This window comes from Dermacentor andersoni, chromosome 8, assembly GCF_023375885.2.
Source record: "Dermacentor andersoni chromosome 8, qqDerAnde1_hic_scaffold, whole genome shotgun sequence".
Classification (NCBI taxonomy): Eukaryota; Metazoa; Arthropoda; class Arachnida; order Ixodida; family Ixodidae; genus Dermacentor; species Dermacentor andersoni.
The window spans coordinates 97,256,209-97,280,742 of record NC_092821.1 but is presented as its reverse complement, the minus strand read 5'-3'; the positions used below and the strand labels follow the sequence as shown (position 1 = coordinate 97,280,742).

The window sequence follows — 24,534 nt, the reverse complement described above, 5'->3', positions numbered from 1 at the left end:
GGAAGGTCTCGAAAGCGGCGTTTCAAACTATTAATAGCGGCCGTCCATTTTAACCTTCTACTTTGGTGATCGTAAAACTTCAAGACGCATTCAAAAATCACGGCCTGGCAGGAAAAAAAAAAGAAAATGAACTGCTCAAAAAACAAAAATATAGTTCTCCTTCACGTCTGATAGCGTGTCTCTAAGCGGCGCCGAAGGTCTTGAAAGCGGCATTTCGAACCATTGTTAGTGGACTAACGATCCCCAATGGGCGCGGTATGGAAAGAGTTAAAAGAATGTTTCACATAAATCAATTTAAGAAACTTACAAGTAACCCAGAGAACAAACCGGACTAAAAGAGAGCAAGTGTGTCTCTTTTGCTGTTGTGTTTTGTTGATCAGACACAACTTTTAAATTATGAATATGTAAAGTACCGTATTTACATGATTGTAAGTCGACTCGAATGTAAGTCGACCCCCCCATATCGCTTGACCGGAAAAAAAAGAAAATCAGAGAGCATACCCGAGGGCGCATTCGATAACGAAAATTTATTAGTAGCTGACATGGTCACTGGACTACTAGTCTTCACTAGTGCTGCCATCGTCAACATTGCTGCGGTCCCACAGCGCGTCGTGGTCCAGCGAAATTTCAAATTTGGCAAACGACCGCACCAGGACATCTTGCAGAACAGCAGCCCACGCCAAATGCACCCAGCCACATGCAGCCGTCAGGGAGGCTCTTTTTACAGGTCCGGTTGGCAAAATTTCGCAGTCTTCTGCCGCCAGCCACTCGTTGTACTCACGGCGGAGCAGAACCTTAAAATTAAGGCGAAGGTCCGGGCTTGTTTCATGACCACGTCGCACCGATCACGCATTTCAGCGACGTACGCCGCAAGCTTAGCCTACAGCTCCGGAAAGCGTCCAGAGTTCGGCACGTGGGAAATTTCTCACTTGCTGTCACACATTTCGCTTCGCTGCAGTCGCCACTCTCGCACCACCCGTTTAGAAACATCGAAATTGCGGCCCGCTGTGCAGCGATTTGTTTCTTCGGCGTAAAGGATGGCAGCCCTCTTGAACGCTGCTGTGAACGAGTGCCGAACGATTAGTGGGCCTGGAGCACTCATGACGACTAGGGAAGCATAGAAGTAGCACGTAGCCGGCAGTCAAGTGGAACGCGTCAAACCAATAACAATGCCTTTAAACCACGACTGACTCGTAATAAAGCCGGTCGTGCTTTAAACAGAGAAAGAGAAACCCGCGAGCAGTGTCTGCTCTTCCATGAGCTACCGATACTCCCCGCAAGCGCCGCCGTTCTGAGGGTGCCGCCGCAAATTGGAACAGCGGCGCTTCCATCAACTATTGACACCCCCCCATGAGTGTTGCATGCACTGTAAGACTCTCAAAAATGTTCAAAAACCCTTCCAAAAAGCGAACAAACACGCGGGATAGCGAAAAGATACGGGTAGGGCCATAGAGCAAACATAAAATTGTAAGTACGTTGTAGCTCCCGTTGGTATCGCTTTTTTTGGCGGGGCCATGTTTCGGTTTCGATTGTAAGTCGACCCCCCAACTTCAGACTTTCAAATTTAAAAAAAGGGGTCGACTTACAATCGTGTAAATACGGTACGTAAAGCAGCCTAGCATCTGCTATCCAACAACTTTTAGCAATCGCTACTCTTGATCAAGTATTTTAAAAACTGAAGCAACAGATAAAGGTATTTTGCAATAAAATTTGTGGAAATGTGCCTCCTAGTTTTATATAGTGGTCTGTGGCAGAACTTCAAATGTTGTCACTATGAGACAGATAAAAAAGAAAACAAAGACAGCCATATTTGTTGTTGCCATTGCGAATGCACAAACTTTGCTAATGCTATGCAAACAAGCATTACGACTTCCTCGGGCTGCAAAATTAGTAGGTTTTGGCTTGACTTTAGTGCTTCAATTGATAACTGTGAGATAGAATATGCGGAAGCGAATGGGAGCATGGCCGCACAGTGCCATTTGGTTTCTGTGCACAGAAAGTGAAACATTTGAACACTAATGGATGCAACTGTCGACTTTCACTGAAAACTTCATTCTGTGACCACTGCTGAACTTCTGCGACCACTGCAAAGTTCATGCTGAACTTTGAAGACATTGTGGTGGAATTTTTTCTCACTAGCATTGTGCACAACATCTCCTGATAACAGTGGATTCAGTACATTGCAAAGGCGGTTTGGGGGGGGGGGGGCGCAGGGGGTATTTGCTCGCAAGTACGTGGGTAGCTTCATGAAGCAAAAAAGGCTTGACTATTTTTTGAAGGAAGCGTATCTGAAAAACCAGATTAGCTTTTAGTGCCTTGTAATACAGGTGTGGCCATCCACCGGGACAAATAGGCCGCATTTCGATGGAGGCGAAATGCGAAAACACCCGTGTACTTAGATTTAGGTGCACGTTAAAGATCCCCAGGTGGTCGAAATTTCCGGAGGCCTCCACTACGGCGTGCCTCATAGTAAAACCCCATAATTTTTTTGGACAAATAGGTGGCCACCCCACTCTGCGAACATGGCGTGATGACCTGAAGCTGCTATCAACGGGAGATTATAAAAACAAGCGAATGGCTGACAGTCATGCGAGGACTCCTACAGATCAGCTGCAGTGATCGCCAGCATGCACCTCGGGGGCCCAGTACTTGCAATTCATTGCCCAATGACAGTGTTGTGTGTACCTAGTCCTGCCTAACAAATGCCCTCGACATCAGCGATGACATGCTGTTCAATGTCATTAAGTGACTAACGGGCGTTCCCAATCAAGAACGCTGACAGTTCACATGATATTTGTGTCTTTCACAAATAAACTACAGCTTTGCAACATGACAGATAGTCTAGCATGGTCTAACCCATGCAGAAAATTCACCTCACCACCCCTTTAAAGCAGACCTGCCTGGCGATGTTAACAAGAGTCATGGAGGCTCACCAAGCGCAAGTAGTTGGTCATCAAGCAGGCTGAGGTCGATAGGGCCTTTCTTGGGTTCCTCACAAACACCGGGTCCCGGGGAGCCAAGGTCCAGCAGGGAGCCAGCAGCCGCAACAGCAACTGGCGCAGTTGATGCAGCTGCATTCCGACACCCACCCAAAACGTGCATAAGTTTACAAGATGTAGGGAGTGAGAATACACATACATGCTAATCTTTCAATACAGAGATATGGCCCATCTGCAAACATATCGCAGTTTATGGAACACCAAAAACATCGAAGGCAGCTGCAGTGTCAATGCTCTTTTTCGCCACAATGCCTGAGAAACGTTTTTGGAGAAACGCAGGAGAAAAAATTAAGAAATCAATGACTGATTTTCCGGACGCTCGTTTTTCGGACATGCCCGATAATTCGGACACCTTCGCAGCACTGCCACGGTACCCCATAGAATCAATGTATAAAAATGTCTGAAATTTCGAAGGCAAAAACCTTTCGCTGTTGCATTTTCTCGGCTTTTTGCCATGACCACAGGTCTGAAACGGCATTGATTGAAGCCACCCCCACCACCACTTCGATTATCTCGCCACTTCGAACCGGCGCTGTCGCACACAGATCCACCGGCAGCCGTAGCTACCACCGCGGCAATGCTAGGCCTAGCTACTTCGACGTTCACTACAAAGCTTTTTGCTGTTCCGTGGCGTGTTTTTAATCAAAACAATTTACCGCTGTTGGCAATGGCACCAACTCCGCCTTTGTAATCCTCGCCAGTGGCTTAGAAGCTCCGAAAGCATGATGCGCTGCATAATGCCAGTTCCCGCAAGTCAGCTTCGCCTCTTCACAGAAATGTTACGCGGTGAAGCATACAAAGAGTGACAAGAGGCAATTGTCACGAGACACGGTATGCGTTCCTTAATTATACATGCGTGCACGTGCCATTTCCTGTCACAGTACGAGCACCAATATGCCTAATAAGTGCACTGGAAGTCCTTAAGAGCTATTTTGGCGGTGCCTGTGGCGATTTGAGCCCTTAAAAAGAAGCTTTAGCTCGGGTGCTCCTATCTAAATACATGTAAAAGGAGAATTTGTTTTTCTCCGCAACCACAGCACCAAATCTGACGAGGTTTTTTGCATTTAAAAGAAAAACTTAGAATCTAGTGACTGTTCGTTTTTAATATTTGGTTTAGGTCATAAATTCTTTATTAAAAATTGACAAAAATCACAAATCTTCAGAAAACGAAACTATCAAGTTTAAAGCTGTGTAACTCAGCAATGAAAAATGACATCACAATTATGTGACCTGCATCTGATAGAAAACCTAAAGGGGACAAAATTGATATGTTACACATGAATCTGAAAAATGTAGTAATATGTAAATACAACTTTTGCAGAACCCATGTACACAGCGTAACAAATTCACATAATATATAAATTGACACACAGAATTTGTCCGCTTTTAATGATCTAATGGATGCCGTTAACAGAGCCACTATACTGTTCTTGATGCAGAGCTATTAATTTGTAAACTTCATGCTTTTATTTTTCTCGAGCTTTCAAATTTTTGAAAATTCTTTTCACAAAATTCAGGCACTAAATTAAAATTCCGCTTCCAAAAGTCACTAGAATTTAACTTTCTCTCTCAAATGCAGCAAATTACATTAAAATTGGTCCAGGGGTTATTCAAAAAACGCATTTCTTTGTTTTACATGTATTTGAATGAATGAATGAATGAATTTGTTGTTTTATGGCGCAAGGGCCAATTATGACCAAAGAGCGCCTGGTAAGTGATTATGGGTTTGCGGTGGGTAGATGAATTCCGTAAGTTATTGTGACGTAGCTGTAAAGGGGCCTAAAAGCGATCTCTGTAAAGTGCATAGAAGCTATATGTAATAAAATTATGGCAATGACTAATGAGTACTAATAAGAACACAAAAGATACATTGTGATAGAATGATCATATTTTAAAATACTTGAAATCAAACGTTTGCAAGATGCACTACTGCCTAAAAGAACCCCTACAACGGAAGGGCCTGAAGGCATGTGCTGTACAAAAATATCGCAGCGGCATCCTCTTGAGAGAAGATGTGGCACAAATTCGTAGGGCTAACGACATGTAAGACAACATCGTTCAAGAAACTTAGGACTGCTCTGGTGTCAAACGATGGTTCTATACCAAGAAACATTACAGGATGAAGGGGGATGTGCTGCCGGTATGCTAATGGAAAGTGTTTCTTTCTCTCTGCTTTGGCTTGCCGACACTCCAGGAGGGCGTGGAGGACGGTGAGCCTTTCACCGCATCTACCGCAGGATGGTGGTTCATTTCCAGTTAGCAGGAAACTGTGTGTGGCATATGTGTGCCCTATTCTGAGACGACAGAATAGGACATCTGTTCGTCATGTTTTTGTTGCAGAGGGCCAATTACCCAGTTTTGGTTTAATCAAGTGAAGCTTATTATTTGTTTCAGCCTCCCATAAGCGCTGCCAGTGGCTTCTGAGTTTCTTTCGGATGAAAGGCTTTAGGTCTAAGGCAGGTACAGTGGAATCTCGATGATACGAATCTCACAGGGTCACGAAAAATATTCGTATTAGCCGAAATTTGTATCATCGAAACAATTAAAACTAGCTAAATTAAAGAGTCAGAGGTGAACTCACTCAGGCACACGTATGTAAAAAGCATTTATTTCTTGAAGAAAAAGTCTTTAATGTCATTCTGCCTCTTTTTCTTCGTCAGGTCACTTAGCAGACTTTGTTCAAATCCATAAATATGCATGCATGTGTCGTCGCTGATATAATCCACGGCCATAGCACGCCTCAGAACTTCAAGCGCGTGCAGCGTTTCAGCCGCCGGTGGTGGACTTTCGCCGTCGTCCATGTCTAACACAAAGAACGCGGTCCAAAGCACAGCAGCTACTCTGTCCGATGGCACATGGAAAAGCACAAAAGCAACAAAAGCGCCACCGCTTCAAACTCTTTGAGCCCAGTCGCGGCCTCCGCGCCATCCGGCGCCTCGTCCGCGTCTCCACACCGTAAGAGAAGGGGAGAAATCGCGTGACTGCGCGGCTCATGCTCGCAGTCGCGTCCGTCCGTGTGCTGGAATCGTGCAAACTGTGGCCTCTCCTCCACGCAGTGGCGTAACCTCCTCCCCTCCTTAGCAACCGGAGCGCCGTTGGGGGGCGCCGCTGTGCATAGCAACTGTGACGTCACACAACGGTAGAATGAGAGCGCGCGCGCGTTGGCCATCCGTTGGCGGTGGCAGCTGCACCGCCGCTCCTTCGACAGACGACTCGTTGCAGTCGAGTGAGTGAGACGCATGGCTCCCAAGCGGCCCAGTGATTCAGGGAAGCGGCAGCCGGATTCCCCCAACACCGAACGCCAGAAGAACAATGCGCATGCGACGACTGAACATGTCACCAGATGCGAAAGCAAGGGAGGCAGAACGGAAACGCCAACAGCGACTGATTAGATCGCCGGGTACCAAAGGCAGGGAAGCAGAACGAAAGTGGCAGCAGCAACTGGCTATGTCACCGAACAGCAAAGCCAAGGAAGTGGAGCGCAGACAGTAGCAGCATCTGGCTTTCGCCAAGCACACTTTAGAATTTCCAGTGCCTTCGGTAATTTTCGTATCAACCGACGCGGGTCAAAAATTGATTCGTAACAACCGTTCTCTAGCACGTTGCAAAGTAATGGGGCTCGGCCGGAACCACAGTAAAATTCGTATCATCCGGAAATTCGTATTAGCCGTGATCGTATCATAGAGATTCTACTGTAATGCAGTGGTAGAATGGATATATTGTGAAGCAACTGATGTGGCAATTCGGTCAGCCAGCATTTTACCCTCAATGCCCCTATGTCCAGGTACATGTATTTACATGTATTTGAACAGGCCACGTCGGAGTTGGGCCCAAGCTAAGGCTTCCTTTTAAGGGCAGTAAAAGGCAGGTTTTTTCGGACGTTTTCACGGCCCCTCGGGAGTCCGAAAAATCAGACGCTGACTGTGTATTCTAATGGTTGTTGCTGCCGATGCCTTTGCACCAGCAGACCAATAGTGTGGTTGTTCAGATTATAGGTCTGTGTGCCCTAGTTGACGCGAGCATCACAAGATGGTGGATAAACCTTGTTGAGCACGTATTTGTCTCCGTAAACTGTAATGTGCTTACGGACAGGCGATGAAACTTTTTCATGTGATCCAAGCATTATTGTGGCTCTGGACATGCAAATCCTATAAGGTGATTCAAGTTCCTATCAAGAAAAATACATCGCAAGCAATGAGTGTGAAAAATTTGCACCTAAGTTGAGGTGGTGGTTGTTGACTGTGAATGTTCCAAAGCACTTTTGTGCCGCTATAGAAACAATAATGAATCAATGACGAGGGTCACTGGAGGCATTATGTACAGCAAAGAGGTGTTGCAACTGATTACAGTATGATCATGTGTATTATTCATGTAAGCAACAGAATGCTACCCTAGAAATAATCCCTCCAACTCTTCCACGCGTACAGCTATCATACTGCAACAATGTTTAACTCTTACCGTGCCAAGGATAAGTCTCACTCGCCCACATGGGTGTCCTTTGTCCCCCAAGTGCCATAGACAGGTGAGTGGCAGTTGCTTCACCATTCTGGTGCGATTACCAGATTGCGCACGCTTCACAGACAACAGACCTTTTGCAAGCATGGTTGGCAGAAATGTATAAAAAATTGGCTTTCCTGGTTCGAAGTGCAGAACCAATGGACGACATAGCATACATAAGCAAGAGGACGAGAGGACAAGGGTGGAACCACCAACTGAAGTTTTATTATGGGAAATAATTAGAGGTGTGCGAATACTGAATAGTAGATGTTGAATCGAATATCGCACCGAATCAAGACAAAATAAGGCCAAATATTTAATCAAATATTGAGTATTAGAAAAAATTTTTCTCATTAAACATGGCATGGAAAGGGTTAAACAATATGACAAATGCATATTTCAAAAACACACCTTTATTAACACATATTCGTTGCACACAGTTCCATCTGGCCTCATCACCAAGCAAGAGATTTAAAAGCCACTTCATCAAGAGCTATGGTATTGTGTACACTTTGGAAAAAAAAAAGCAGAAAACATGACAATCACTATGCTAGCTGAACCTTGAATACACAAAAACCACTGCTAGCCTTTACAGTGAGAGGCACCGTGGTTCCTAATGCACTCTAACTTCTAGTCTCTTAGATCATTCACTTACAAAATACTAGGGCATTACTTGACTGATTCAGCATCTCTTTGGTGTCAAACACTGAAATAGGCAAACAGAAACTCACCGTGGGTGTCGTTAAAGGCGGTGGTGGAACTCCCTCCGTTGACAGCTGGCTCGAGCCCCATGGTCTTCTTGTAGATGTTGATCACATTCGTCAGCTCGTCATTTGCTGTCAGGATCTCGTCTGAGCATGAGGAACCAGAATTATGCTGGTGGGAAACAGCTATTAATATGGCCACAATTACCAAATGGCATGAAAACATTACCTCAATACATCATGGAAACACGTGAAGTGAAACACTTCGTTAAATCGTGAGTTTAGTTTAGTTGAGGTTTCTATGATCCAGCATTAAAAGCAACTTCGCAGGTCCCTATAACAGCCCTTGTGGATAACACCTTGTCAGTAAGCATCCGTGAACAACATCTCAAAACAAACTCAACCGATTATAATGGGATGGTTTCTGTGGCAGAGATCGCATCAAGAGCAACAACATGGCTAGCAATAGCCACAACATGATGCTAAGTATACAGTCCAACCTCATTTTAACATCATTAAATCTGACACGAAAAAATACCTTCATCATATTCAATATTTGTTATACGCGTATATTAGTTACGTACTGATGTCAGCGAGAAAAGTTTTAGATATAACTTGTATCCGATAAGTATTTACATCGATGTTCGCTCTAACAAGTTTCCACTGTGTCACCATTATGCACAGCCTGCCAATGCTCAGCTGCTTTCGTCTGTTTACACAGCTGCTGTCATTTATGATGCCAAGATGAACGTCACATCATTCGTAATATCCATTCTTGATAATGAAACAGTCTGGCAAAACCAAGTGAAAGCACATTGTTTCCACCCTTTCCAGATGGGAGAACAAAGAATAATAGCCCTTTCTTTTCTCATTCATGTCTATTTCTCCTAGCAGAATGCATAACGTCTCTGCCTTACAGACTTCTGGTTATTAAGCTTACCAAAGCAGGCTTGCACAGCTGTTGACACATAAGAAGGAAACTTCTACAACACACATCCTTGTCAATGCACTAAAGTAGACTTCCGTTAATTTGACTCCAGTTTAATTTGATCACAACCAAAGGTCCCTGCCAGCGGCCCATGCATTTTTATGGGTCTACACTTTTGTTATTTTGATCCTAAAATTAGTCTTTGCCAGATAATTAGAACTCCGCAAGTCAACATGCACACATGTGATGCCTATGGTGACCCCGATAGTGACCCCTTTAGAGACAGTGTCTGTCTCAGCGGAGCGGAGGGAACAGTGAATGCGATGAACACATGTCAAAATCTCCCATCAAAAAAGCCTATTTTCGGATTCTCAAGCAATAACGATAGCTCAAACAGGGTGTCTACCAAAGTGACATTTCCAAATTCCCTGAGTTTTCCAGGTTTTCCCTGAGTGATGCAGAACTATGTTTTATGTCAAGATGGGCTGAAACCATATCGCCCGATGCTGTCACTCTCTAGTAAGCATATGAAACATTTTTTTAAAAAAGACGACTTAATCCAATTTGAATACTAAGGAGTAGTGCTTATGTTATTCAATAGAGAATAGAAGGGAGAGGTTAGTAAAATTCACAACAAATAAATGTATTTAAAAAAATTGCAGTTAGAGTCAGACATTCTCAAATACCAATACAAAGGAGATGCGTACAGAAGAAATATTTTCAAATATGAGCTATTTCTGCAAACTGATCGCAAGCTCAGTGGTATGGGGCCCGAACTTTGTCACAATTGACATTCTCTCTCAACAGCTCGTAAGTCAACGTCAACTGTCCTGACATACTCTCAGCCCACGCATGACGCCTCAGTGTAGTGCTTCACTGCTTTAAATAGTTTATTTTGGTTTGGATGAGGGACACCTGCCTCTCGGCATCAGCTAACACTTTGTTTTTTGAGCTCAAGCTCCTTCAAAACAGCTGCAGCACGCTTTCTTTCCCTTTCATTCCTCAATGCGTAGGTTTTTTTGTTCTTCTTGGTCAGTTGCACAGTCTAGGTCCGATTTTTCGAACTCCCTAGGGGCCGCGAAAACGTCCGAAAAATCTGCCAGTTGGAAAAAATAAATGCATGTCATTTACTGCCCTTAAGGGCTCAAACCGCCCCAGGCACATTCTAAAATGCTCTGAAGACCTGTCGGTACACGTATTAGGCATATCGGTGCTCGTACTGTGACAGGAGATGCCGGGTGCACGCGTGTATAATTAAGGAATACATGCTGTGTCCCAAGGCAATTGCCCCTTCCCACGCTTGTTATGCTTCACTGCAATACTTTTGTGTATGCTTCACCAAGTAACATTTCTGTACAGAGGCGAAGCTGACTTTCGGGAACCGCCATTGTGCAACGCACTATGCTTTCCAAGCTTCTAAGCCAATCGCGAGGACCACAAAGGCGGAGTCAGTGCCATTGCTGACAGCAGCGAATTCAGCAGCGAACGGCAAGAATCTTAACAGCGAACGTCGAAGCAACTAGGTTAGCGTTGCCATAGTGGTAACTACTGCTGCCAGCGGATCTTCGTGCGAGAGCGATGGTTCGAGGCGGCGAGGTAATCAATATGGCAGCGGTGGTGGCTTTGATTAATGCCGTTTCAGACTTGCGGTCACAGCAAAAAGTCCTGAAAATCGTACGGCGAAGGGTTCTTGCGACCGAAATTTCAAACATTCTGAAACATTTACTCTATGGGGTACGTAGTGGTGCCACAAAGCCGTCCAAATTATCGCGCCTCCGGAAAGTCGGTCGTTGACTGTACACTGGCAACTCCTCCAGCCGACGACAGGGTGTCAAAGACGATTCATTACGATTCCTGTCTGTTACACGAGCCAGCATTACCGCGACTTTCTACCCTTTCAATAAAATTACAGCTAATTTTTCCTGATAGAGGCACAAATTCCCCGAGTTTTTCCAGGCCAATCCCTGAGAATTCCAGGTTGGTAGACACCCTGAAAAAATGCCTGATTGCGGTAATTACATGATTATGATGCGCGCCTTTTCTTTTTTTTTTTCAAGAAAATTGGGCCGAAAACCGCCTTTGCGACGTTTGTATGCTTTACCGCATAACACAAATGTGCTGTGTCAAAGCTGACTTTAATCACCATGCGGCAAAGCTGATTTTAAGAAACCGGTCGCCATTGTGCCACACCAATTTTACTTGCTAAAAAAATCGGGTGCGCATTATATCTCTACTTTGTTCGGCAGCTTTAATGTAATTTATAAGTTAGTTTTCTGCTTTGGAGACAGAAGCTGGCCACACATTTGATTCAGGGGCGTTTTAGATTCTGGCAAATACTGCCAAATGAATCAGTGGTGTATGGGCATTTTTTATGCATCTTGTTTAATTCGGTCGATTTTGTCGGTCCTGTCAGGGTCGAATTAACACACAAGTCGATTGTACACCACCTTAGGCAGGCATCGTACTTAAGCAGTCACCAGCACTACTCACTCTCAAGAACAAAGGGACTCCAGTAAGCAAAAAGTATTGCGACTGTGTAAGCTGATCGATCGACTGACTGAGTGAGTGAGTTTAGCATCCTAAAGAAACGCTAGGGCTATGAGAGACGGCACAGTGGAGGACTTCAAATAAGCGTTGATCATGCGGGACCCTTTAATATGCACCCAAGTCTAAGTACACGGGCGTATTTGCATTTCAACCTCATCAAAATGCAGTCACTGTGGCTGGGAATCAAACCTAGTACCTCATGTTCGGCAGCAGAATGACATATCCAGTGAGCCACTACAGCGGGTTAAGCTGCACTGCACAGGTGAAACACACGAGAACACTGCCACGTAAATGCAATATCCGCACGGGCATTGTGCTCCAACTGTTCCTAATGCGCACACTCTGCAATAGCTTGTGCTTCACCTGACCAGCACAACTTATACAACCAGGACATGCCATACCAACCAGCACCCTAAAAGCAATGCTCAACTATACTAAAGGCAAAGAGTACTGTTTGTGGCACTCACTGAGCCCTTCGTCTTTTTCCTCCATCTCTCCAGCCAGCCGGAACAGCTTGGGACGCAAGCGCTCACAGCTCTCAAACAGTTCCTGCACAAGAATTCACGCACTTGTGGTTGTGGTGTTGCGTCAACACCAAATAGGACGGCACAAGAGAGCGCCTCCACGACACGTAATGCTGCGAGCAATAATCAGTTCTTGCCTAGCATTCTGTGAGCCTAGTCGTTTTCTCCACACACTTATGTATCACGTGCCTACACTGTCACAGCTGTGCCAAGGGGAACTAAGAATGTTGTTGGATACTCTGTACACTGAATGCTACTCTGCTGCTACGTTCAAGCCACAGTAGTGGAAATAAAAAGCAGCTGCAGCCGTTTGTTGCACATTTGGCATAAATTGGTGATCATCTATGCATTCCTTGATGCAGACTATTTAGCACTTGGGAATTATTTGCCGAGATTATGGTCGTCTATCCGTACCTGAAGAGTGCACGGAGACCAGCAAGCAGCCAAACCAGACGAGAGAGATAGTTAGGGGTGCAGAAATTAATTGCCTGGGGGTTCACCGTGTCAGTGCTGCATCAACAGAGTTGAGCATGTTCTCGCAGTCAACACTTTTAAGAACATGCTAAGTCCCTCAACACAGGACATGGTAGCAGCATAGCCTCTCAAGCAGCGCTGTGCAGCTGTGCGTCGGCATTTGATAAGTGCCGAATCCTGAAGCGACACAAAGACCAAAGAATGCACGAAACTGTAGAAGCATATGCGATACAGAGAAGGGGCCCCTTTTGCTTAAATGTGCTATCGCTAGGTTTAATCGAAAAAGAGCTCGATTATCTGAACAGTTTGATTTTCTGATAGAGAGACATGGCTATGCACTCAGGCTTGCTTGATGCATCGACCATTTGGCTTCGCGGAGAAGGACTTCATTGCGCATCGTCTTTTCGAACGTATGTTGCTTCAAATAATAACTGGTTGTTAGTCTGAACCTTTGTGTTGTCTTTCCTTGTCCTGTCATTCAGTGCTCCTCCAAATAAGTTTCAAAGTGCAGCAACAAGCTCAACTTTCGTCCCTTCTGCAATTTACCCAATACTCTTTTTTTTTTTTGCAACGAACACCGCGAGACATCACGTCCTTTGAAAACGGCTTTGATGTTCTCATTTATATTGACACGTGTACTTATCTTTATCGGGCAACCACGTTTCGCCGCTTAACAACTGTAATCGCACAGCGAGGGACGCGCCTGCATGTATCCGACGTTTCTGGAAAGTTATCGACGCTTCTATCCGCGTGTCTGTTGTCGACGAACCTTGTGTTATCAGATTTCATCGCGTGACACGAATGGTGTAGAACTTTGTGGAAGACACGCGGGTCCCATCAGTTAATCTGGAACATTCGACGACTGATCTATAAAAGCCGACGCGCTTGACCCGCTAATCAGATTTTCGACGATCGCCGAGCGTGTTCGCCGCTATCGTTGTGCTATAAGTGTAGCCTGTTTTGTGGGCACAGGTTCGCCCAATAAAAGTTAGTTTTGTCGTTCACAGTACTGCTACTGTGTTATTCAACGTCACGACCACGTGACATCTGGTGGAGGTGCTTGTGCGTTCATGTACCGAACGCCCCCGCAAAGCCGCGATCCAAGCCCGAAGCCCGAGGACAAAACCAACGTCGCCCAAGACCAGCGAGCTAGCCGCCGGCTGCAAGGACTGCCCCCAGAGCACGGACTCCTACCTGAGACGTGCAGGAAGATTGCCACCAAGTCCTCCCCAATGGCAGCCCCAGCATCCGCCGTCGTGCTGCAGCAGCCCAGGGAGCCCCCCACGTTCCGCGGTTCAACATTCGAGGACCCGGAAACCTGGCTCGAGACGTACGAGAGGGTCGCTGCATTTAACAGCTGGAACAGCGACGACAAACTGCGACATGTCTTCTTCGCATTGGAAGACGCTGCCAGGACGTGGTTCGAGAACAGAGAAGCCACGTTAACGACCTGGGACCTTTTCCGAAGTGGCTTCCTGCAGACATTCACAAGCGTCGTACGCCGAGAACGAGCCCAAGCACTACTGGAAACCCGAGTGCAGCTGCCCAACGAGACCACCGCGATTTTTACAGAAGAAATGAGCCGCCTATTCCGCCACGCCGACCCGGAAATGTCCGAGGAAAAGAAAGTCCGGCTACTAATGCGTGGTGTTAAGGAGGAACTTTTCGCCGGTATGGTACGAAACCCACCGAAGACTGTCGACGAGTTTCTTCGCGAGGCCACTAGCATCGAGAAGACACTCGAGATGCGAAACCGGCAATTCGACCGCCGCACCAACGCTACAAACTATGCCGGAGTTCAATCACTGGCCTCCGAAGACCTGCGCGAGGCTATCAGGGCAGTCGTACGAGAGGAGCTTCAGAAGATCTTCCCGTCGTCGCAGCCTCAAGTGGCCTCGATCGCTGACATCGTCAAAGATGAGGTTCAGCGGTCGCTTGGAGTTCCGGAGGTGCAACCTCAATTACCGCAACCCCAACCCGAAGCGATGACCTACGCCGCCGTCGTACGCCGTCAAGGCCCTCCTCAGCGACCGCGCCAGGGCCCTGTAACGCCGCAATTCCGTCGACCAGCGCCGCCGCCGCCGACAGCGCGCCCACCCGTCGCCCAGCGGAGCTACCCGAGGAAGACCGACGTTTGGCGCGCTCCTGACCACCGCCCGCTCTGCTACCACTGCGGGGAAGCGGGTCACGTCTACCGACGATGTCCATACCGGGAAATGGGACTGCGAGGTTTCGCCGTCAACGCTCCGCGCCCGCAGCAAGGTGAACGCCCTCGCGATATCGCTGACTACCTCGCGGCTACTCAGTGGAGTTCTCGACGACCGTCGCGTTCACCATCACCGGGCCGCTACCTGTCGCCGCAGCGCCGACCATACACTGGCCCAGCTCGGGGCCGGTCAGCGAGCCCATATCCGGAAAACTAAAAGCAGCAACCGATGGAGGTGCGGTTGCTGTCCGTCGAACTGTCGAAGATCCTCCGCCGCCGACGAAGACGCCGAAGAAACTACCTCGACGACATAACGACACGGCGCCATCCCGACGAAGTCTGGAAGGAAAGAATCCGACGACGAAAGACGACCTGACGACGTCACATACCAGCCACAAGTCAACGCGACGCAGTCGTGATCCGACGCCAAGGCCGAACTGTAATGCAAGACAAAGAGCCACCGACCTCGACGTGCTTCTCGACGGCCACGCAGTCACCGCCTTAGTCGACACAGGGGCTGATTACTCCGTCATAAGTGGACACATCGCCGCCCAGTTGAAGAAAGTTAAGACTACGTGGGAAGGCCCTCAAATTCGTACCGCCGGAGGACACCTCATAACGCCGACTGGAATGTGCACGGCAAGAATTACCATTCACGACCGGACTTACCCTGTCACCTTCGTTATCCTCCAACAGTGTTCACGAGACGTCATTCTCGGCATGGACTTCCTCAACCAACACGGCGCAGTCATCGACCTGAAGTCGAAGTCAATAACTCTGTCGGAAGACCATGCGATACCGTCGGAGAACCCTCGTAGTCACCACGCCTTGAGTGTGCTCGAAGATCAGGTGAGCATCCCGCCTCGCTCCAGCATTGTTATTTCGGTCGGCACCGAAACACCCGCTGACTTAGAAGGTGTCATCGAAGGCGACCAACGTCTACTGCTAGACCGTGAAATTTGCGTCGCAAGAGGGATCGCTCGACTGCACGGAGGAAACACGAAAGTGTTGCTGACAAACTTCAGCCAGGAGTACAAGCACATCAACAAGGGCACGACGATCGCATACATCGAGGAAATTCTGGAAAACAGCAATGCGTTTGTCCTCTCGGATTCCGCCGCATCTACCCCGACGACCATGGTTGCCGAACCAGACTACGACATTAATCCAAGTCTCCCCGTGATTAAGCAACAGCAGCTCAGAAGTCTGCTCCGGCGGTACAAAGGCTGCTTTTCGACGTCATCGAGGATTCGACAAACACCAGTCGCCAAGCATCGCATAATCACCGAGGAGTACGCTCGACCACTTCGCCAGAGCCCTTACCGAGTTTCGCCGCGAGAACGTGAAGCTATAAGAGAACAAGTCGACGAAATGCTGCGCGACGACATCATCCAGCCGTCGAAAAGCCCGTGGGCATCTCCTGTTGTGCTGGTGAAGAAAAAGGACGGAACCCTTCGTTTCTGCGTCGATTATCGTCGTCTGAACAAGATCACGAAGAAGGACGTATACCCTCTCCCACGGATAGACGACGCATTGGATCGGCTCTGCAACGCTAAATACTTCTCCTCGATGGACCTCAAGTCTGGCTATTGGCAAATAGAAGTCGACGAAAGAGATCGTGAAAAGACCGCCTTCATCACCCCAGACGGCCTCTACGAGTTCAAGGTTATGCCATTTGGACTGTGCTCGGCGCCTGCAACGTTCCAGCGCGTGATGGACACGGTTTTAGCAGGATTGAAGTGGCAGACCTGTCTCGTTTACTTGGATGACGTCGTTGTATTCGCCGAAAATTTTGACGATCACCTTAGGCGGCTTGCCACAGTACTAGAGGCCATCAAGTCATCAGGGCTCACTCTGAAGCCAGAAAAGTGCCGCTTCGCTTACGATGAGCTTCTATTCCTAGGCCACGTCATCAGCAAATCCGGAGTACGCCCCGACCCGCAGAAAACAGCTGCCATTGCAAAGTTCCCGCAGCCCACCGACAAGAAGGCAGTGCGTAGATTTCTTGGCATGTGTGCCTACTACAGGCGATTTGTCAAGAACTTTTCACGCATCGCTGAGCCGCTGACACAGCTAACTAAATGTGACGTCGAGTTCAAGTGGGAAACGCCACAGGGCGACGCATTTCAAGAACTCAAACGACGCATGCAGTCGCCGCCCGTACTTGCGCACTTCGACGAGCACGCCGATACCGAAATACACACTGACGCCAGTAGCCTAGGCCTCGGTGCCGTCCTAGTCCAGAGAAAAGATGGACATGAACACGTGATAGCTTACGCTAGCCGATCATTGTCAAAAGCAGAAGGCAATTATTCTACAACCGAAAAGGAATGCCTCGCCATCGTTTGGGCCACAGCGAAATTTCGCCCTTACCTATATGGCAGGCCATTCAAGGTGGTCAGCAATCATCACGCGTTGTGTTGGCTAGCTAACCTAAAAGACCCCTCAGGACGGCTCGCACGGTGGAGCCTCAGGCTACAAGAATACGACATCACTGTAACCTACAAGTCTGGACGAAAACACTCAGATGCCGATTGCCTATCCCGCGCTCCCATTGACCCGCCGCCGCAAGATGACGAGGATGACGACGCCTTCCTTGGCATAATAAGCGCGGAAGACTTCGCCGAACAGCAACGAGGAGACTCTGAGCTAAAAGCCCTAATCGAGTATTTGGAAGGGCACACCGACGTTGTCCCAAGGGCATTTAAGCGTGGATTATCTTCGTTCAGGCTTCAAAACAACCTACTCGTGAAGAAGAACTTCTCACCAGTCCGCGCCAACTACCTTCTTGTTGTTCCGTCGGCGCTACGTCCAGAAGTACTGCACGCCCTACATGACGATCCGACCGCTGGGCACCTCGGTTTCTCCCGGACGCTATCGAGGATACAAGAAAGGTATTACTGGCCGCGCCTAACCACCGATGTCGCCCGTTACGTCAAGACATGCCGCGACTGTCAGCGACGCAAGACACCACCGACAAGACCAGCGGGATTACTACAGCCGATCCAGCCTCCTTACCGACCTTTTCAGCAGATCGGGATGGACTTGTTGGGACCGTTTCCGACATCAGCTTCCGGAAATAGGTGGATTGTCGTGGCGACGGACTATCTCACCCACTTCGCTGAAACTAAAGCTCTACCGAAAGGCAGCGCAGCCGAAGTGGCTAAATTTTTCGTCGAGAACATCCTGTTGCGACATGGTGCTCCAGAAGTCCTCATCACCGACAGAGGAACGGCCTTTACAGCGGAGCTCACTCAAGCCATTCTGAACTACAGTCAGACAAGCCACAGGAGGACAACTGCCTACCATCCGCAGACGAATGGTCTCACGGAGCGCCTGAACAAGACCCTCGCCGACATGCTAGCAATGTACGTCGACGTTGAACACAAGACGTGGGACGCGGTCCTGCCGTACGTGACCTTTGCGTACAACACAGCGGTGCAAGAAACAACACAGATCACGCCGTTCAAGCTGGTCTACGGCAGGAACCCGACGACGACGCTTGACGCCATGCTGCCGCACGTAACTGACGAAGAGAATGTTGACGTCGCTAGCTATCTCCAGCGCGCCGAAGAAGCCCGACAGCTCGCCCGCCTGCGAATCAAGAGCCAGCAGAGGACCGACAGCCGACACTACAACCTCCGACGACGCTTCGTCGAGTACCAGCCTGGCGACCGTGTTTGGGTCTGGACCCCGATACGCCGACGAGGACTCAGTGAGAAGCTACTCCGACGCTATTTCGGACCCTACAAGGTCATCCGACGTATTGGCGCACTAGACTATGAGGTCGTGCCAGACGGCATTTCGCACTCACAGCGGCGCCGCGCACGATCTGAAGTGGTCCACGTGGTGCGCCTTAAACCATTTTACGGACGCTGATGAACTTCCTTAGTTTGTTGTTTTCTTTGCTACGAGTGCTTTTCTTTGTTACTTTCGTTTGTTAGCAGCATCGGGTCGATGCTTTTTAAGAGGGGGGTAATGACACGTGTACTTATCTTTATCGGGCAACCACGTTTCGCCGCTTAACAACTGTAATCGCACAGCGAGGGACGCGCCTGCATGTATCCGACGTTTCTGGAAAGTTATCGACGCTTCTATCCGCGTGTCTGTTGTCGACGAACCTTGTGTTATCAGATTTCATCGCGTGACACGAATGGTGTAGAACTTTGTGGAAGACACGCGGGTCCCATCAGTTAATCTGGAACATTCGACGACTGATCTATAAAAGCCGACGCGCTTGACCCGCTAATCAGATTTTCGACGATCGCCGAGCGTGTTCGCCGCTATCGTTGTGCTATAAGTGTAGCCTATTTTGTGGGCACAGGTTCGCCCAATAAAAGTTAGTTTTGTCGTTCACAGTACTGCTACTGTGTTATTCAACGTCACGACCACGTGACAATATATTAGTCTACAAGACAAGGCAACATTAAGTACAATACTCGCAGGACCTGTTTCACTGCATCTCTATGAGATCGCTTGGAGGAAAAGGAAAAAAGCAATACAGTTGAATGCCATTATAACGAACCGCTTGGGGCCTCCGAAACAATTCATTATACAGGTCACTTCATTACAAAGGGTCGTGCACGGCACAGTTAACAATAGAAGTGGAGCAGAATCATTCCTTCGTTATACAGATCGTTTCGTTGTAGAGGCATTCGTTGTGGAGATGCTCAACTATAAACGGAATCTGAAGTATTTACCGTTTTTTCCCTGCATTACCAATTCAACTTCACACCACTGTGCTTCAGAGGTCCCCTCAACAACGGATAAGGAAAAGGAAGAAAACAAACTGCACTTAGTGAAGTGGTTGCTGGGACAGTACTGTTCATAACGACCAAGATCCATCCAATTGCAATTACCACTCTAAACTAAAGAAAATTGCAGTTCCGCCTGAAAGGCAAAGCATTAATTGTGATAGCAAATTAGTAAACAGCTATACAAAGTAAGGACAGCAGTTTTATTGGCTGAATAAACTTAGAAATATTCACTCGCTAATTGAATTAACAAGCATGGTGTCAGTGCGCAAAAGCAAATGTGAACACATCACACTTGACGAGCACGGACAGTCACTGTCACTGTCAAAACGTTGGTGCAAGCAAGCGCAGCAGCAGCAGTAAACAAAGTGACCTTCACACGGTCTATCGCTTCAGCACAAGAGCAGCGAAAACACAGCACACACAATGGTATGAGCCGCCTGCAGATTTCCTTTAAGATTTTGCACGCTCAGCCACGCACAGCCATACAAAGTACACGCTTGTTGGCAGAGTCAAGGCCGCCCTGCACCCCCCCCCCCCTTCTGCGCTGCCTCCCCGCTTTCCTCGAGAACAAACTTACTAACTGGGAAAATGCACGATCCAATGTAACTAAAATAATTTGATAACTCATCTATTGTTGACATCTATGTAATGCGGAGCGTCGCATGGATCGTTTTGGCACGAGACACTGGCGTGCGTTGAGCGGGTGGTGCTCCAGCAGTGCGAGATGCGTTTCATTGTTTTTATATTGTGTGGTGTTTTAAGAAGGCGACGGAAAACTGAAATAAAATCGAGCTGGTGGGCGGCGCCGAATGCAGCAGAAGCGAAACGTGATGCCCACATCACGCCGCCTGCAGCAGGGAATGGTGGCGTATTTGGATTATCGCCTACTAAACGCATGCAGTACGCTACCAATGACACTATACACCACACGCTGTGAAACAGATAGGTGAAAATGCTTATCGCAATAGGTTTGGTGGCGATAGCCGTAAATGCGGCGTCAACGACCCGGGCGGAGATTTGCTCTTACCGGAATAAGAAACTGTGCTCGCCGGTGTTTTCACGTGAGATGGGTAGCTATATACTATTCTTGACTGCGCGCGCCTCATGCCTTTTCTTGTTCACATGGGATATAGCGGCCGGAAAACGTATACGATCGTAATCTGCTGCAGGGAACGGCATCACGTGTCTGCTATCGTCTATTAAAAGTGTGCGTTACGCTTACAACGGTACCACACACTGTGAAACAGATAGGCGAAGATGCTTATCGCCATAGGACTGGCGGTGATAGCTATGACTGCCACGTGCAAGGACCCCGGAGAATATTTGCTGGTACCGAAATTAGAAACAGAGTGCACGTGAGATGGGCGGGTGAGCATTGCGGTGAAGCTGCCACGGCGAGCAGCTATATACTGTTCCCGATCGCGCGTGGCTCGCGTATTTTCTTGTTCACATGGGATCTAACGGACAGGAAACGTATCATACAAACACAGTTCGGCGACGTCCTGAACGCTGGTGCCAAAAAATTTTGTTTTCCGGGAACGTATGAACCGGTAAAAAATGAGCGTAGCTCTATTGGGTAATTTTTTGCGTTCTCGATTGCAAACATTGGCGTTGGGAAAACATATGTAATGGGAACGTGTCAATGAGCATCTACTGTAATGTGCACGAGATTGAGCCGCGATCATCAGTTCCCCTAGCGCCCTGTCGCAAAATGCGCAGTTACTGCCGGAGCACAATGCCACTCTCCCTCCCATTCCGAGAGGGCCATTCATGCGACGGAATTTTATATGTATGCATAATGCACGAAAGCCATTAAAGATGTACTCACATAACATTTTCAACTTTAAAGAACATACTGGTAAGCATCAGGCCAGCCTAAATAACTTACTATAGTGTACTGTAATACTTGTTTATACAAACCAGCTTTGGTTCCGGTTCCGGCAGGCATGTGCACCACAACGTCATGATACATTGGCACGACTCTTTCCTACGAGTGCTGCGGCTGTCACATGCAAGGCAGTCAAAAGTGCACACGGCACTCTTGTCTAATTTTCTTCAATTGTTTTGTCTAGCGCAGGTCTTAAGCACCCATTCCTGCACTGAGCATCGGTGACGGTGAGCGAACGAGCGCAGCGAAAGACGAGAAAGTGAAAAGTGCCGCGAGAGAAAAGGTACGAGGAGGAAAGCGGAGAGGAGGGTGCCGCAGAACCACGAGGCAGAAAGTGGAGGAAGGCATGGCGAAAGCATACTGTGGTAACGATGGCTAACAACTAACGAGGCAGTCGCGCCACACTTCACTCTGTTTGCAACGTGCCACACGAAACAGATTTTCTATGCCAGCCAATATATCACGAAATGAAAACGTATACAGCTGTATACAACATGTATATAGATTTATTCAGCTGGGAGGCTTTTCTTTCGAGGAACCCGTATGGGTTTCCTTTGTAGCAATCTCTACGCACGGGTGGATGTCTGATTTTCCCTTTATTAATTACTTATCTCCACCTTGCGGGTTTCCGCAGAACTATTACGTCAAACTGTTGCCGTTGCTTCGTGCTGTCGACAAATTCGACAAATTCGATGGCAGCCCTGCCATCTGCTAGCCATCTGGTTAGCTCAGATGGTAGAGCGGCTGCCCCGAAAAGGCGGTGGTCCCGGGTTCGAGTCCCGGACCAGGACAAATTTTTCTTCAGCTGTGAGGCTTTTCTTTCAAGGAACCCGTATGGGTTTCTTTTGCAGCAATCACTACGCACGGGTGGATGTCTGATTTTCCCTGTATTAATGTATACAGCTGTGCTCAAATTTCGCATTATGGAGTATCGTAATTGTCTGTGATTTCTTGCTTTTTTACGAACATCATACTTAGCTTTATTGCTACATGAAATCAGCAAGTTTTGCTTTGCGTCACAACATCACAATAACGTTCACGATTAGCTTCAGTATCACAATAAGCTAAAGTTTGTTTGCCAACCTTCGCTTTTGCTAAGTGTCATTTCTTTACAGAGATGTGCCGTTCTTCCTTAAAACCAGGAAAAAAAGAAATGTTTTGCGCTTACCACTGCTCTGTCCTTGCTCAAATTTCGCTGCAATATCACATTTCAACGTTTGAATTGTTAAATATAACATTTCACACTGTTACTTGCATGGTCAGTTAAAGAAAAACACTGAATTTACCCCTTGGATGCACCCCAAGCAATTATTGGGAACCAATCTCAAAGGCCATGCTTTGCCCTACCGCAGACATCAGAAGCGACATAGCTGCCACATTCTGAGGGGACACACATGAAGAAAGAATTTGCATTCTTTAACAAACCAGGCAAATAACAGTGCCAAGTGTTATATTGAGCGATTCGAGCCATATAGTGTAATATTGTAGTAAAATTTGAGCAAGAACAGAGCAGCACTGGTTTGAAATCTTTTTTCTGGTAATTTCAAGGGGAAAATGTACATCTCCATTAAGTGTAGGAAGTGTGCGATAAGAGTTCCTACAACTTCCAAGATACCTATTAAAATTCCTTTAAGATCACCTACAAGCAAGCTAACACGTACCAGCGATACCTGGTTGCGCCTACCAACAAGTGCTAAAAACTTCCAAGTTAAAACACATTGCTGGGTAGTTACGACCAGTAGTACCGTCGCACTCGAAAGTCACAACACAGTGATTGCAAAAGCAGAGTGCCCAATCACCTTCATGAGGTCCTGCTCCTCTGCGGAGCTCTCCCCTGGACGGTAGTTGGCCAGCATGTCCTTCAGCACCTTGGCGTTATTATGCACCGTCTCTATCTCCGTCGTGCGCCGCGCCAGCATCTCCATGCGCCGATCCGCCTGCTCCAGAGCATCCCACATGCCGATACAGTAAGCTAGCTCTCACAAGAGCCACGGAGCAGTCACTTAACATAAAACGGAACACAATGCTGCCACATTTGGCATGCGTGAGAATAATAGAATATTCGATTCGAATCGGCTAGCAATTCGATTCGATAATCGAAATAAATTTTTTGAAATAATCGAAACCCCAAAAATTGCTGTTGGCGCTTCTTTAAGTCGGCTCCGCCGCAGTACAGCGGTGTTATGCGGCGAAGCGCATACACACTGTACTGCGGTGATGTATACCAAATGCAATAAGGGCCTGCTAATGGCTACCCAACACTAAAAGCCCACACTGTGCCGCTCATCATGCTTTTGGACAACACCAGCCGCCAGGTGGAAACCTCTGTCTGCTACTAATCTGGCTGTCTAAAAACACAATTTCCAGACTACACATTTGACAAAGCAGCAAGCTTGACAATGTTTTTCGTACCCTCGTTCTAAAGTAGTTAAGTACAACCAGCATGCTTCAATGGAAAACTGGATTAAAAACCTGTCTTTAGAAGACGCAAGGAAAATTTTGACACCAAGGAACCCATATGCGTCCTCAACAACAAAAGCTTCCGAGGAGGCTCCTTCCACATCAGCACTGTGGAAAGACCTTGATAAGCTCATCAACCAGCAGCAATTTTTACTGCCACAGGCACAGGTTGACAGAGATGCGCATGATGAAATTTTGGGCCAAAAAGGAGGTTCATGTGAGCAGTGGCGTAAGCATAGTGCCAACTGTTCACTCACTCAGCATAGAGGTATCTGCTGATACCAGATGCTAATGTGTCCACTGAGCAGCTCTTTTCTCTGTCTGAAGGAAATGTGACATTCAGAAGGGTGTCACTGCTCACCAAACATGTGAAGCCGCTATCCTTCCTTCATGACAACATTAAATAACAGCAGCAGTTGTGACACTGTCAAGCAAAGCATTGAACTAGAGAATTTTGTTCTCTACAAAGCATAATTTTCTTGCACATTATTTTCTGTGCGGAAAACTTGCCTTTTTTATTTGAACCTCAGGTTGGCGAAAAAAATTTCAT

General features: G+C 47.5%; 1 protein-coding gene and 1 non-coding gene across 3 annotated transcripts in view; one reads left to right on the top strand and one right to left on the bottom strand.

Moving 5' to 3' along the window:
• The window catches only part of Gga (ADP-ribosylation factor-binding protein Gga), an 89,106-nt gene that overhangs the window by 38,801 nt on the left and 25,771 nt on the right, over positions 1-24,534 (bottom strand). Inside the window, exons 7-10 of one of the 2 annotated variants that reach the window (XM_050176910.2) lie at positions 23,324-23,464; positions 12,143-12,224; positions 8,228-8,347; positions 2,934-3,071 (exon numbers count right to left, since the gene is read on the bottom strand). In XM_050176910.2, the coding sequence (XP_050032867.1) occupies positions 2,934-3,071; positions 8,228-8,347; positions 12,143-12,224; positions 23,324-23,464 (481 nt within the window). The remainder of the gene's footprint in view (positions 1-2,933; positions 3,072-8,227; positions 8,348-12,142; positions 12,225-23,323; positions 23,465-24,534) is intronic. The other variant, XM_050176911.2, reaches the window with a different exon arrangement.
• On the top strand, positions 22,242-22,316 carry TRNAF-GAA (transfer RNA phenylalanine (anticodon GAA)). The gene has a single exon. It is a non-coding gene; the product is annotated as a tRNA-Phe (tRNA).